At 55.7% G+C, this 13,229-nt stretch overlaps 5 protein-coding genes across 5 annotated transcripts; 2 read left to right on the plus strand and 3 right to left on the minus strand.

Moving 5' to 3' along the window:
• Positions 1-127: 127 nt before the first annotated feature.
• On the minus strand, positions 128-3,482 carry DICSQDRAFT_154810 (uncharacterized protein; the record flags this gene model as incomplete). Its single annotated transcript, XM_007365114.1, has 7 exons — positions 128-1,180; positions 1,237-1,886; positions 1,944-2,033; positions 2,087-2,531; positions 2,820-2,964; positions 3,028-3,255; positions 3,478-3,482. 7 exons carry the CDS (start codon positions 3,480-3,482, stop codon positions 227-229), a joined length of 2,517 nt encoding a protein of 838 aa, XP_007365176.1. The 3' UTR covers positions 128-226.
• Positions 3,483-3,583: 101 nt separating this feature from the next.
• Positions 3,584-6,705, minus strand: DICSQDRAFT_85431 (uncharacterized protein). Its single transcript, XM_007365115.1, has 13 exons — positions 6,299-6,705; positions 6,205-6,238; positions 6,103-6,145; positions 5,791-6,040; positions 5,689-5,725; positions 5,570-5,631; positions 5,330-5,514; positions 5,095-5,274; positions 4,653-5,042; positions 4,538-4,597; positions 4,396-4,473; positions 3,931-4,330; positions 3,584-3,629 (listed from the first exon to the last, which is right to left on the minus strand). Exons 1-8 carry the CDS (start codon positions 6,337-6,339, stop codon positions 5,129-5,131), a joined length of 798 nt encoding a protein of 265 aa, XP_007365177.1. The 5' UTR covers positions 6,340-6,705; the 3' UTR covers positions 3,584-3,629; positions 3,931-4,330; positions 4,396-4,473; positions 4,538-4,597; positions 4,653-5,042; positions 5,095-5,128.
• Positions 6,706-7,409: 704 nt separating this feature from the next.
• Positions 7,410-9,612, plus strand: DICSQDRAFT_136050 (amidohydrolase). The gene is made up of 12 exons (XM_007365116.1): positions 7,410-7,635; positions 7,684-7,870; positions 7,936-7,963; positions 8,022-8,399; positions 8,457-8,546; positions 8,601-8,749; positions 8,806-8,899; positions 8,951-9,033; positions 9,098-9,180; positions 9,236-9,251; positions 9,302-9,480; positions 9,536-9,612. The coding sequence occupies exons 1-12, from the start codon at positions 7,498-7,500 to the stop codon at positions 9,593-9,595; spliced, it is 1,485 nt and encodes a 494-aa protein (XP_007365178.1). The 5' UTR covers positions 7,410-7,497; the 3' UTR covers positions 9,596-9,612.
• A 306-nt stretch (positions 9,613-9,918) lies between these two features.
• On the minus strand, positions 9,919-11,350 carry DICSQDRAFT_105037 (DnaJ-domain-containing protein). The gene is made up of 5 exons (XM_007365117.1): positions 11,207-11,350; positions 11,115-11,134; positions 10,691-11,055; positions 10,180-10,637; positions 9,919-10,127 (listed from the first exon to the last, which is right to left on the minus strand). Exons 1-5 carry the CDS (start codon positions 11,321-11,323, stop codon positions 9,975-9,977), a joined length of 1,113 nt encoding a protein of 370 aa, XP_007365179.1. The 5' UTR covers positions 11,324-11,350; the 3' UTR covers positions 9,919-9,974.
• Positions 11,351-12,065: 715 nt separating this feature from the next.
• On the plus strand, positions 12,066-12,524 carry DICSQDRAFT_169505 (uncharacterized protein; the record flags this gene model as incomplete). The annotated part of the gene is made up of 1 exon (XM_007365118.1): positions 12,066-12,524. One exon carries the CDS (start codon positions 12,066-12,068, stop codon positions 12,522-12,524), a length of 459 nt encoding a protein of 152 aa, XP_007365180.1.
• Positions 12,525-13,229: the final 705 nt, after the last annotated feature.

Raw genomic sequence — 13,229 nt, forward strand, 5'->3', positions numbered from 1 at the left:
GGATGACGTGAGGCTCTTCCAGGTTCCTGGGACTAGAAGGATCGTGAATAGACGTGCATGTCAATAATAGCCATACCCGAAATGCGTATACTCAGCTCTCTGCACGAAGAGTGATGCGTTCTAGCCGATGAAGGAGGATGCAGTGCATCGAGATTCGAAAGTCGTCTACACTACTACGTCTTACAACCGTGTATCTACTACTGACCGACTGGCATGCCCCAAAGCGTCACACATCCGCCGTAGGCACGATGTGCCGCAAATGTGCAGGGACAAGCTGCGGGGGCAGCTTCATGATCTGATCCAGCGGCGCCCTCTTGGCGAGCGCAAGGAGGTTCAGCCGCAGCTTCTTCATGACCGGATCCTCGACGTCCCCCATGGCCACGCCCTCGCTCGCACTGGGCGCAGCGGAGGAATCATCGCCGCTTTCGGTCTTCATGACGACATCGCCGTCCGCGTCTTCCCCCTTCGGCTGGGCTTCTTCCACCGCCCCGTCCCCCTTCCGCTCTGCGAGCGCCTCGGGTGCCGCCTGCGCGGGCTGTCCACCCACAAGCTTAGCGATCTCGTCCGCCGCAGCGTCCAACGCGTACGCCAACATGCCCGCATCCTCCACCGCACCGGAGGTCGCCGCGCCCGCAGCAGCAGCCCCAGCCGCGGTCCCGGTCCCAGCCACAGTCCCGCCCACGTTCTCCCATGCACCCGCCTGCGCCTCGCGGTGCTCGGCAATCGCCCACTGCAGGTACGCCGCGGCGTTCTTCTCGGGGTCGCGCGCGAGCGCCTCGTCCATCTCGCGCCGCCGCTTCTCGCGGTACGCGCGCCCGGCCCAGACGTCCTCGGCGTGGAAGAGCTCGTCTGGGGAGCGGATGAGCGCGGGCAGGTCGATCTTGTCCTCTTGCATCGAGCGGAGCGTCTCCAGCGCACGCGCCGCGGCGGGGTAGGCGTGTAGCGATAGGTCGATTTGGCGCCGGATTGGATCGGAGGGCGTAGAGTCGGGATCGGGGAGCGCGGTCGAGGTGAACGGCGGTGTGTGGGGAGGAGTGAGCGGGAGGCTGTGGAGGATCCGTGAGGCGTCGCGGAGAACACCGTGTCGCCAGCCTGTGAGAGGATCGAGAACGTTTTCTTCAACCCATCGCGCGACAGGCATCCCGAGCGCGCCGAACGTTGGAGGCTCCCCATTGCGTACCTAGATGCGACATAAACAGACTGACCCACAATCAGCAATTCCCGAGTTACACTCACCACAGGTGCCGAGGGCGTCACGAACTCGGCCAGACTCCTCGCGTACGCCAGTCCGTCCACCCCGCCGTAGACGACGTCCCTGATGTACGCTTCAGCTTCGGCCGCCTTCCCCCTCCAGAAGCTGTCCTCGTCCACGCTCGGCTTCTGATCCGTCGAGTGCGCCTCAGTGCTTGGCACAGAGGGTGTACTGTACAGGCTCCGTCGCAAGACATCGAAAAGCCTCGCCTCCGAACCGAGGTCCGCGCCCACGTCCTGCAACCTGTTCTCTTGGGCGAGCACGCTTGGGAGAGTGGCATACGTCCCGAAGTCGGTCGCGACCGGTTCTCGTGGGGTTTTCCACACTGGCACAACGTCCTCGTCTCCTGTGTCTTTGATCCGAACACGCGTCGGCCCGCTCCGGTTGACGATCCAATGTCGTCGTTTGGCCGGCTTTGCGCTCTTGATACGTCTCAGCGTAGATGATGTCGAAGTCGATGTGGATGGTTCCGGTTCCGGTTCTGGGATGTCCTGAGACGGGATGATGTTGACGGGGGCAGGGTATTGGGACTGTGCGGGTTCTTCCGGCTCCGCTGGAGGATACAGGGGAACGAGAAGGGGGCGGGATGGCGGGTCGGGGACCAAGGCCGAAAGCACGGAGAAGGGGTCTTCCACTAAGGGCATGGGCTCAGAATCTTGGCCAAGGGATGAGATGAGGAAACTGCACTCACTCTCAGGATAGTCTAAACTTCCGTCCGGAGCTATGGGCGGGCCACCTCTCTCCATTCGAATACGCTCCTTTTTCGTACGATAGCGTTTCCCTATGTGAAGTGAACAGTCAGGCTCAGCAAAGGGTATTGACCGGGCAACGTACCTTTGAGCTTCAACGCCAGCATCAGTTCGGCCTCGTCCGATCCAGGTGGAAACGCCCCCAGACCATCCTTCGCACCAGGCAACCCGCCATCGGGCTCTAAGCTCTCCGACAATGTTCCCGGTGGTTTCTTTCCTTTCGTTTTCTTCCCTCCTCCTACCTGCACAGACGGAGTCCCCGCACGACTCTCATCCACATCCATCGGGGTGCCCTGTATTCTGTCTGCGGAGGTGCCCGCAACGCCATTTGCATCGTCTTGGTCGACGGTGACGAGCTCATCGTCCTTCTCGACGTCTATGTTCCAGTCCGTCTCATACTCTATGACGGTGGCGGCGGCCTTTGTGATCTGGTCCAGGGCGTAGCTTTCTATTCGCTCCGCTTCGGTGTAGTAGATCGACCCGAGAGGGTTGAATGTCTTCGCATTCGTGGTGACTAGTCTGACATCGGACTACGACAGAGAGGTCAGCACTAAGACTACCGGGAAGGGGATACGAAAGTGGGAGTTCCGTTCGCAAGTCAGGTGATGGATGTGGTCGGAAGAACGGAGTGTCTTCAGTAGAGGAGCGCGGTGCATCTGCATGATAGATTGGCGACGAAAACGATGCAGGCGCAGAGCTTCGCCTCCAGCCCGACGGGTTGGGGTGCGTAGCTCGGTGCGACAGAGACAGAGTCCCTTGATGCCGAGGACAGGTGGGTAGGAAGAGGAGGGACTTATGGGTAGGAAGCCGAAACGTACCGCGAACTCCTCCAGTGACCGGTATCTCCCCTTCTCCACCTTCGTGGATATAGTCCCAAAATCCATCGGCTTCGAGACAACATCGCTATAGCCCGGGACTTGTGTAGGGTCGACTGGCTGTAGGAAGAAGGCGTAGTCATCTTTCCTGCGGCGCAGACGCGAATCAATACGATAGGGGACACATGGCATACACAACAGAAGCACTCACTTCTTGATCTGCACGATAAGCTTCGACAAGACCTCCCTCAGTGGCTTGAGCTTGATCGGTCGAGGCTGTTTCTTCACGGGTTCCTCGTATGTGAGCTTGATCTTTTTCTTGCTCTTCTGGGCCTTGAGAGCGCTGAGCGGTGGCAGGACAAACGTAAGACCAGTCGAGGACTTGGATGCATGCTGCGAGCTCTCTGCGTGGTCGTCGTGTGTGGCGAAGGAGGTCGAGCTCATTTCTCACCTGCAGCAGTCGTTGAGGTTTGCGGTTCGGCGTAGCGGTCGCTTCCCGGCCGTGATTGGCTCACAATGGGTCCGTGAACCGGCCGGACCTCCGGAGGAAAAACGTGGGAATGTTCGGCGGAGACGGAGAGAGTCTGGCCGGTGGCGTGGCAGGCCTTGCACTGCCCACAGCCCGCAGCCCGCGTGGCAGGACGAAAGGCACTTCAATTACGTCATGGGTGCACTTGAGAAGCATGGCGCTGCGGCCTGCGGTTTCTCTAAGTACTCGTCCTGTTTCCCTCAAGCTCATCCAACTCGTTCCCGCACCCCTCCAGGACCGTTTTCCCCCTTGCCAAGTGGCTTTCTTTGCGTCCTCCAACAAGGGTGAGTATGATTGTCATATTTTGTCGAGGAAAGACAACGAGCTGCAGGTTGTGAGGGCTCGAAGCCGCGAACTCGAAGGCCGCCGAAGTGCGGAGCGAGAACGTGTCCGTGACGCAGATGCAGATCACGAAACTGTTTCTGTATTATGTTGTCATGGGCACTATCCTGCATATAGTCGTGACATTCCGAAGGGCCTCACCACACTTTGCTGAAGTCAAAGAGTGACCTGAGTGAGGCTACGATATACCACCATAATACGTTCCATAACCCTGAACATATGAAGCTGACCTACGCTCGGCAGATTTTTCGTTGAACTCAAATGTCTATCACGTCCCAACCCTTCGCGACCAATGCTCCCGTTGTAGCATTCCACGACCGCAACAACGAGAAGGCGTGCTCACACGAGGACCACGGCCACCAGTATGCGCAACTTCACGACTCTGAAGCACGTCGTTGCCGATGCAGCCGCGCCCGCAGTCGCCGCATTGCTATCACCATCCTTTTGGCCGCCTTTTCTATCCTCGCGCTTCTACTGGTTTCATGCCTGTGGGATGCGGCCTTCAACGAAGGATCCTGGCTGAACGCCCTCGGATTCGCGGATGACAGTAGCGAGAGCGCGTGGATGACGATAGGCAGTTTGGTAAAGAGGCAGTCTGATGGCACTAGCGGAAGTGGAGGCAATACCTTCGTGCACAACAAATGTCAGTGTGGTGATCTTGCAGCGCTTCAGCTGTTTCTCCTGCTTATGCTGACGCGCCATGACCAGTGTATTTGATCGTCGTCTTCGTTGGGCTCGTTCTCGTCGTCCTAGCCGCAATCTGCCTCAGTGCTTGGTGCTGTCGGGGTAGGTGTCGTGGCGCATTCTATGGGGTCCCCTGGCACGAGCTGATTGTCATGTCATCGTCTAGGAGCATTTGAGAATCCTCTATGCTGCCCGTGCTACGTGTGCGCCTGGTGCGGCGGTCTTGGTATGTCTCAAGTGATGTTCCTATGCTGTGTCAAGGAGTTAACAGTGCCTCTTAGCTTGCTTAGAGTGCATTGGATGCGGTCTGTGTGCGGAGGGCATCGACCAGATGTAATGTGCCACGCTTCGAACAACGCCGATCTACAAACGATCATGATCATGACATATACCATTTATTACATCACTGACGAACCTCTGGCGTAGCGCTCTTTTCTCGGGACTATATCGGACCTCATGGAACACTTGCATTTTGTCTGTGTATCTTGTTGTTGGTCCACTACACAGACACTTGGTGATTGCCATCATGCCTTCCAGTATTGTATTATTAGACCACCCATCAATACAATCTTCTATACACCACTGTATCTACGCTGCGCGGGTTCGATGGTTGACTCGCTTTGGTTCGTTTTCTACTGGTTGGTGATTAAAACCTATCATGCCCCCTAATTCTGAAGCATCAGTGAGTCACGTCCTGGGGATACGTGCAGCTTGAGCGCATACAGTTAGTCGTCCCGACCAGATGTCATCCATTGTATCACAAAGACGGAGTGACAGGAGTAGCAGTCCCCGACGCTGGCTGAGACACCGCCCCAGGACTGGGGGACGGCACGTCTCCCAACGGATCCTTCAAATAAGCCTTCAAGAAGTTGCGCCAGTTGGCTTTCGAAGGGACAAAGTGGCCTGCACGGCTGGCGTGAGATAATTCTACGCACATGCGTAGTGCATTGGCACATACCTCCGTCATGCCACTCTACGCGCTTGTTAGCAGAGACGTCGAGCAACGTCTTGGAGCGTTCCTCCACGACGATCACGTCCGTACGCCCGAGGATGTGAAGAGTCTGTGTCGAGTAGCTAGGCAGGAATATGGCGTCGCACAGTGGGCTCACCGGTCTGAAGCCGGCAGCCGCTATGCAGAACGTGCTGCATTATTTTTGTGATCAGATGATCGGCACAAGACGAGGTCCGGTGCGCTTACAAGGGCGGATGTGGGGGCTTCCCGTCAACGAGGAACGGAGGGAAAACCTCCGGCTTCTCGAGCTGCACGGAATATGAGCGGATGTTACGAATCTCGGGATCAAGCCTAAACCGGCTTACTAATGCGCTCATCAATGCAGCCATGGCTGCACCTTGGCTGTCGTAGGGACCGAGAGTCAGTGACTCAGATCTGTATGCCATGACTCCAACCTCGTCGCTTACCTAAACCCAAAGATGCCGTCGTAACGGTCCTTGAGGAGAAGGTCGCGGATTTGCAGTATCGAATCTTCCAAGCCTATCGTTTTCGTCCGAGCAGCATCGACCTGCCACCAGCCTCTAGGAAGCAATGCGGGATCCGAGTCTGTCGCCGCCTCCTGTGCTCCTAGCTGATCTAGAGAAGAGCTCTCTGAAGAGGAGCCGAACGCTTCGGCGAGGTCTGCGGGCGTGAGCACGTGTGGTGCGTCTATGAAAACTAGGAAACGGTCAGGGTCAACGAATTGCGTATATGCGTAGTCCGAGCAACTGCGTCAATACCAAGGTCGATGTCTTTTCCGCACGACTTGCGCAGAGCGCCCATCTGGACACGGTGGATTGAGCACACGTCCTGCGATGTGGATCACTTGAGCGTAGGCTCACCCTTTTGCTGAGAATGGTGGCACTCTGCGCATACCTAAGCCCGATAATGGCCGTGAGTATTGAACTACTATACGCGACCAGAGAAGCCACTGACCCATGAAGCATCAACACTTTCTTCGTCGAGTTGGCAGCCATGGTACAGGAGAACTTGGATAACAAGCGGGTACCTTCCAATCAGCGAACCCGACTAATTATAGGTAATCTGACATGTACAGCTTCCTTAGATCTAGATCATCGACCGGAACCCTCAAGCATGGTGAGTCACAGCACTGAGCAGATACAGAGGTGGCCGACGATTGCCAGAAATTTTGAAGCCTGTCAGACTTTTCCGAACAAACCCTTCGACTTCCGCGCTTCATGCATGTGGACGGCCGTCTGTGTCGTGAGGTGTCGTGTCGTTTGGCCTTCTCCAGGCAAAATCTGAATAGCTCCGCAACTCCGTGTCTCCGGCCAACACCGGATATGACGGAGATACGTTGGCCTGTTAGCGTGTGACGTCCTATGTTGTTCACTATGGTGTCGACTGGTATCTGTGTCGACTGGTATCTGATTGCACCGAACTGAGTGCAAAGAGAGATTTGAGAAAGCGCCAGGGTGCCGAGGCGAAGGGAAACGGGATCACGGGCGTCTACGTATCGGAAGGACATCGGAAAATCCCGGCTGACGTTGAACCTGCCGTTGGGCGCGCGTCTACCAACTTCCAGATATACCGCTCATAGATTCGCAATTGTGTGTAGTCGCCTTAGCTTCATGTATCATGACATAAACCACAAGTAACCATATGCATACTCTTGTAGAGGTGAGTTCTTGCCGATCCATTGCATGCACGGATGTTGAAGGGGCCACATCTTGATTAGAAAGCTATAATTTAACGTCCGACGCACTCAGAAGGTTTCATCAAGTGACAGGATGCCAACACCGCTCAGAATACCGAGGTAGGATGAAGGTTCGATCTGACGCGTATGTTAGCACTATTTTCCGGAAGTTGTAATCTCCCATTGGAGGAGATTATGCAAGGCCTCGGTGAAGGTCGGCTACAGGCCTAGCTAACGCTCCGCTTGAGTACCTTCGGGGCCGGGTCTTTTCCTGCGGTGAGCACGGAAAATTGGTCATCTGAGTCTGAGGTGAGACCATCAAGCCCATGCCAAACTTGCGGCGCCCAGAAGACATGACGACCGGAGGAGGTTTTCAGACTGCCACAGCACCTCTGATCGGTTCTCGGAACCTCCACCTCTTGAGCTTGACCCGCCAAGGTATCATCTAGCTATGTCACACAGAACATCGTCTTTCGAGATGCCCCGGATCCCCGAGATCCAAACTGGCTGTTGGTCTTCTCTCCTGCCTTTTATAGGAAAACCGAGAAGAGGACCCGTCGTACCTGATGCGAACCCTACGAAGGAGGTTCATCGCGACAACGAATCTCGTGAACTGGTACGTTTGACTGTGCGGCTCGGAATGTAGAGACTTGAATGTTTCTAGCCCCCTTACCAACACTTGTACGGCTGGGACGGATGGGAGAATACTTCTGGATCAACTCGAAGCTCAGCGGAGAATCCACCGGCATACACTGTCGACGATGGTTTGCCATCTCGAGTGGTTCAGGTTATAGAGGACCGTCTTAAAGAACTTTCGCCAAACCTTCGTCAGCTCAGCCTCGACATCTGGAGTACGTACAACCCACACTGACCTTTCTTGTCAATGTCCAAGATTTCTCTGACGAAACGTCTATAGATCACCCGGAGACGGCGTTCAAGGAGAAGTACGGAAAGCAAATTCTCCATTAACCGTCGCCCGTATTGACTGACATTTCACTGTAGGTATGCACATGACAGATTGACCGACTTCATGGCTTCACACGGGTTCTCGGTCACCCCTCACTACCTTGGGCTCTCCACAGCTTGGCGCGCGGAATTCACCCATCGTTCCCCGAAGAAAAGCGGAAGAGCTCAAGACCCGCTCCGCGTGATTGGCATTAACTCAGAAATGGACGCCCTTCCAAGCATCGGACACGGTTGTGGGCACAACCTGATTGCAATGTCAGGTGCCGCTGTGGCCGTGGCGATTAAGGCAGCGCTCGAGAAATACGACGTTCCGGGCGTCGTTGTTCTGCTCGGAACGCCCGCTGAAGAGACGCGGGGCGGAAAGACCATCCTCCTTGAGCGTGGCGCGTACGAGGGAATGGACGCCTGCATCATGTAAGTCTCGCTATCTCGGTCCGAGCAAAAGAGCTTTCCTCAGCCGCGCCGACGTAGGTGTCATCCTTCGTCCGGTCCGGACAACTTCACTGCCCTGGGGCCCGGCGTAGCTCGCCAGTCGGTTGACGTCGAGTTCTTCGGCCATGGGTAAGTGGGCTGATATGATCACGTATGCTTGAAGTCCTTACGATACGATGCCAGTGCTCATGCCGCAGCGGCTCCATGGGAGGCCCAGAACGCGCTCGACGCGGCTTTCGTTGCGTATGCGAGTATCTCCGCTCTACGACAGCAGATCAAACCAGACCATCGAGTACATGGTATCATTCTCGGGCGAGACTGGACTCCTAACGGTGCGTACATTGAGCCGCCAGTTTCGCGGGCACATCGCAGCTCACCAATGGCACAGTGATTCCAGACTATGCTAAAATGCGTTACTACGTCCGCGCTCCAACATGGGTAGAACTGGAAGCACTTCGAGGACGAGTCACCGCATGCTTCCAGTACGTTGCTCGTCCGCGAGCATGAGGGCCCTACACTCACAGTACTGCTAGGGCTGCAGCGTTGGCGACCGGATGTACAGTCGAGGTCAAGGCAGGCGCAGGGTACTTCGAAGTACGAAACAATAACGTCCTAGGTAGCACAGTCTCCGTTTCCTTGCAAACCTACGAGATCTTTCTGACGGCCCATGCTCTTCTAAGGCCAAGAATTCTTTCGAGTCGTCGAGAGCCAGTACGCTATGCGGACGAATTTTGGCGAAGGTGCTGCATACTCGACAGATTTCGTACGTATGACTCACAATATAAAGGCACGTCCGAAAAACTGACAATCGTTTCAAGGGAAACATCACATATGGTAAAGGAGCGCCACCTGCCACTCGCTTATATTTACTAACGACATCACAGCTCTGCCCGCTCTGCATCCTATATATTCCATCCCCACGGAGGCGAACGGTTCCAACCACACATCCCAATTCGCGAAGTCCGCAGCGACACCGGAAGCACATGAAGCAACTCTTAAAGTGGCCTTAGGTCTTGCAACTACTGGCTTCAAAATTCTACACGACGCAGAGTTCACAAGCCAAGTGAGTGATCCCGGCATATAAAACACGTCAGCACACGCTGACGAACATTGACCAGGTGAGGGAAGCTTTCGAAAGTTCGAAAGCGAGGAGTAGCATGTCGATAACAGGTGTGTAGGCATAGGTAGTTTTATTGGAGCGTGTATCAAAGAGTGTCCTTGGCGCGACTTGTTGGTCGACGAATATTCCCGTTCTCGAGGGTCAAACCTCCTGTGGCCACGCGAAGTGCATGCACCGGATTCTCGCATCAAATGATAGACACACGACACCACTCAACACTCTTTCGACGCATCCTCGCGCTTCACGAGTACCCTACTCCATGAATCACATCCAACTTTGCGCCCGATGCGTATCAACGGAAAGCAGTTTGGGACCGCCAGGCCGTCCAGCCGGCGTGGAATATGCTGCACGGATGAACGCTTGCACGGAGTCCTCGAAAATCCTCTTGCATTTCACCAACACAGTATAATCGTACAAGCACGGACATCACACCCCAATCAGCTCCCTTCGTCGGCCTCCTGCTCTCGAATCTCGCGCTCCAAGCGTTCACGCTCGGCTTGACGCATCCGCATCAGAGTTAGAGACTCGTAGTCGAGCCCTGGGACTGCGGTGGGTGCACTTGGGCGTGGAGGTGCAGCGTTGATGTCAGGCTAGACGGAGTGATGTTAGTGGCGAACGAAGAGCGTAGAAGACACCACGCACGAATGTCGAAGGGAACGACGAGAAGGTGCCGTTTGACGGTGGTGGTGGAGTCGCGGCCGTCGAAGCCACGGGGTTGTTGTCCTGGTGTGGCGCGAGCTTGTCCTTCCCCTTCCCCTTCCCTGCGCCGTTTGTGGCTTTGCCGAGCTGCCCCATCTTCTTCAACCATCCGATAAGCTCCGGCTCCTTGCCCTCCGCCCAAGAGATCTCAATGTCCTCGAGGCGATACTCTGGACGGCCGCTAGCGCACACGGCGGCGAACGCACCTCTAATCTGTTTAAAAGGCACGAGTGCAGTGCCACGCTTGGGCTTCTTGGGTGGCGCAGGCTTGAGGGAGAGAACGATGGACGGCTCGTCGACCGCGCCATGGGCTGCAAGGAGTGCGCCTAGCGCGCTCGCGTCTGTGAGAGTCGGATGCGCTGATAGCGTGTACTTCACGCGGACGGTAGTATCGAGGGGTCCTGCACGGCAACGTATCAATGGAGGAGGCTTCGAGCGAAATGTAGAGACGGACCTGACGGTGGAGGTTCCAGGATGGCGTCGGCAGCCTGCTGCGCTTTCCTCTCGAAAGCCTCTCGCTCCCGCTCCTTTCTTGTGAGCTCCTTCTCCCGCTCTTCCCTCAGCCGCCGTCCTTCCTCCATGATGCGCTCGTTCTCACGATATCTCTCTTGCTTCTCCGCCTCCTTCTCCACTCGCGCCCTCTTGAACGCCCTCTCGCTCTCCTCCAATTCTTCGACCAAGACCTTCCGTTTTGCGTCGTAGGTGGCGTACCTGGCCTTGCGCGCCTCCTTAATTCGGAGTTTGGCGTCCAGTGCCATGCGCCGAAGCGGATCGAGGAGGAGCTCTTGCGCTTGAACCAACTCATGGAACTTGCGAGCTGCAGGCGTTCGTCAGTCAGTAACCAGGAATGAGTGTGAGGTGAGCGCGGAGACGCACCCGCATCTGGATTACCACGGTTCTTCCACCATGAACTTGGTTAGAGACAAAGTTCAAGACGCGTGTGGGGGCATAAGCTGGAGGTTACACTTACACGATCCGGGTGGACTTTCAGAGACCTCTGCCTGTAGGCAGTCTTAATCTCTTGGTCCGTTGCTTCGATGGACAATCCTAGGAGTTCATAGGGGTTCACATCTTCATCTGACGACATTCTGACTATCGCAGGAAGAGAGGTTGGACGACGTAGAGGTGTGTTTGAGCAAAGTATGTGGCAGTAACTGAATGCAGCGCCGGCGTCGTCACGAGCCACGAGGCTCCGAAACGAACATTAATCGGGCAGCGCCGGCGGGTGTTACATAAGCTTGAGGTTCACAGATACGGAAGGTCCACGGTTTATGAGAACGTTTACGATTTCACGCAACTGGATACGTAGCAGGCTGCATAACCACGTATTCACGCAGTCGATTTGATGGCGAAGCTCGCCAAGCTCTGTGTGTATGCAGCCACGCAGTCGTGTAATTGCGCGTCTATTGTAAGTTGTAACTGGAGCGCCCTCCGGGCATCGCTCAAGCGCTCAAGCTTCAAGCTCAAGTCTATCCTTACATCCTGCAAACCCTTTGAGTAAGTAGGTACTGTAACCGCTGTTGCGACAATACCCTCATAGACGCCCAAATGGCTCCCACACTGGCGACTATGGTGCAGTTCACTTAAACGCCGCCACTTTTGTACACCGTTAAGCGCGCGCTTAAATGTCACGTGACTTGGCAGTACGGTCGAATCAAGTCCTTGCTCAGCGTGTCGGGTGGGGTCGGCGATGCTTGGGCCGCCACTGGAGTGACCGACTTACCAAGTATAGTATAGGTCATACCGACCACGATACAACATGTACAGTAGCACAATGATATCGATTGCAGTACTGCTAAGTATTCCTGTCCCTTGTGCCTACCGACAACATGCCTCGCCGAAAGAAAGCCCAGTTGGCCGCTGCCGCACGCGCTCAAGCAGGCCTCGCGAGGGCTCACCAGGCCGCCCAGATGGAAGCTCAAGCCCAAGAACCCTCTGTGGAGCCATTACCTGAAGACACGATAGCTTCCGAACCTTCCCATGACCCCTTCGAGGACGCCGATTTTCCCGAGTCCCCTCGCGATCTGCCCATAGTGGATTCCCCCGCGGCGGTAGAGTTCCCTGAAGATGCTGGACGAGGGGATCAGTCCGGGGAAGAGTCTGTTGAGGAGCTCGAAGGTGATGAGCTCCTCAAGAATCTGGAGAACGAAGCACAGTCAGCATATGTCAGGCTCTCGAGGCTGAAGAGCAGCCAGCAATGGACACAGGCAGAGAACAAGATTAGCCGGTATAGCCCCCCGTACTCTCCGCGACAACCGTCAGAAGGCGCATACAAAGGAGATGACTGACGCCGTGATTTGCGATTCGTGAGTAAAGCGCCTCCCACCAGACAAATAGAATCCCTCACTGTTACGGCGAAGCGCGTCAGCACTCAAGGGGTCGTGTGCAGGTTATGCACAACGAGGACGCAGACTGATGACAAGCTTAGTACACTGGTTCACTGGGGGTCTGGGGGTTCGAGGTCACTAGGGGTCTAGGGAGTGAGAACGCTTGATTGGTACAAGAGGTCAAACTGGGGTGCCCAGTGCAAGACCTGTCCTTATATACTAAAGTACGCGGTCGCTGACTAATCAGAGAACAATAGCGAATGGGGACAAAGGAGTCACGTGGTGTTGTGACCACGTAGTACAATGGCGAAAAGAACAATAGCGATGAGAACAATGGGGATATGAAGCATGGTGTTGGAACCATGGTAGGTACGAGTGTCCGGGTTGTGCCGTAAGAAGAGGGAATGCATGGTAGAGAGGATACGAGGAGAAAGGAAAGAAGAGACGCCCCCACAGGGCGTTTGTAACACTACCCCCCCGCTATAGTCGAGCTACACCTGAAGCTCGTGAGGGACGGGATGCGCATACGTGGACTAGACGTCGTTCTCGTCGTTGAGCGGGCCAAGATAGTCGTCGATCTCGCGTACCTCGCCGTCTTCATCACGACCGTACTTCGACTCCTGCTCGTGAAGGTAGGCCTCCCGCGAACCTCGGAACCCCTTCTCG

Source organism: Dichomitus squalens (assembly GCF_000275845.1).
Source record: "Dichomitus squalens LYAD-421 SS1 unplaced genomic scaffold DICSQscaffold_11, whole genome shotgun sequence".
Lineage (NCBI taxonomy): Eukaryota > Fungi > Basidiomycota > Agaricomycetes > Polyporales > Polyporaceae > Dichomitus > Dichomitus squalens.

Coding starts and splice junctions, on each gene's coding strand:
- DICSQDRAFT_85431 (XM_007365115.1), bottom strand. CDS start 6,339: ATGGCTGCCAACTCGACGAAGAAAGTGTTGATGCTTCATGG. Junction 6,146..6,204: donor CCACCATTCTCAGCAAAAGG/GTGAGCCTACGC, acceptor CACCGTGTCCAG/ATGGGCGCTCTGCGCAAGTC. Junction 5,515..5,569: donor AAGCCCCCACATCCGCCCTT/GTAAGCGCACCG, acceptor AAAATAATGCAG/CACGTTCTGCATAGCGGCTG.
- DICSQDRAFT_136050 (XM_007365116.1), top strand. CDS start 7,498: ATGCCCCGGATCCCCGAGATCCAAACTGGCTGTTGGTCTTCTCTCCTG. Junction 7,871..7,935: donor GCTCAGCCTCGACATCTGGA/GTACGTACAACC, acceptor AAACGTCTATAG/ATCACCCGGAGACGGCGTTC. Junction 7,964..8,021: donor GAGACGGCGTTCAAGGAGAA/GTACGGAAAGCA, acceptor ATTTCACTGTAG/GTATGCACATGACAGATTGA.
- DICSQDRAFT_105037 (XM_007365117.1), bottom strand. CDS start 11,323: ATGTCGTCAGATGAAGATGTGAACCCCTATGAACTCCTAGGATTGTCC. Junction 11,135..11,206: donor TGAAAGTCCACCCGGATCGT/GTAAGTGTAACC, acceptor TCATGGTGGAAG/AACCGTGGTAATCCAGATGC. Junction 10,638..10,690: donor CCTGGAACCTCCACCGTCAG/GTCCGTCTCTAC, acceptor GTTGCCGTGCAG/GACCCCTCGATACTACCGTC.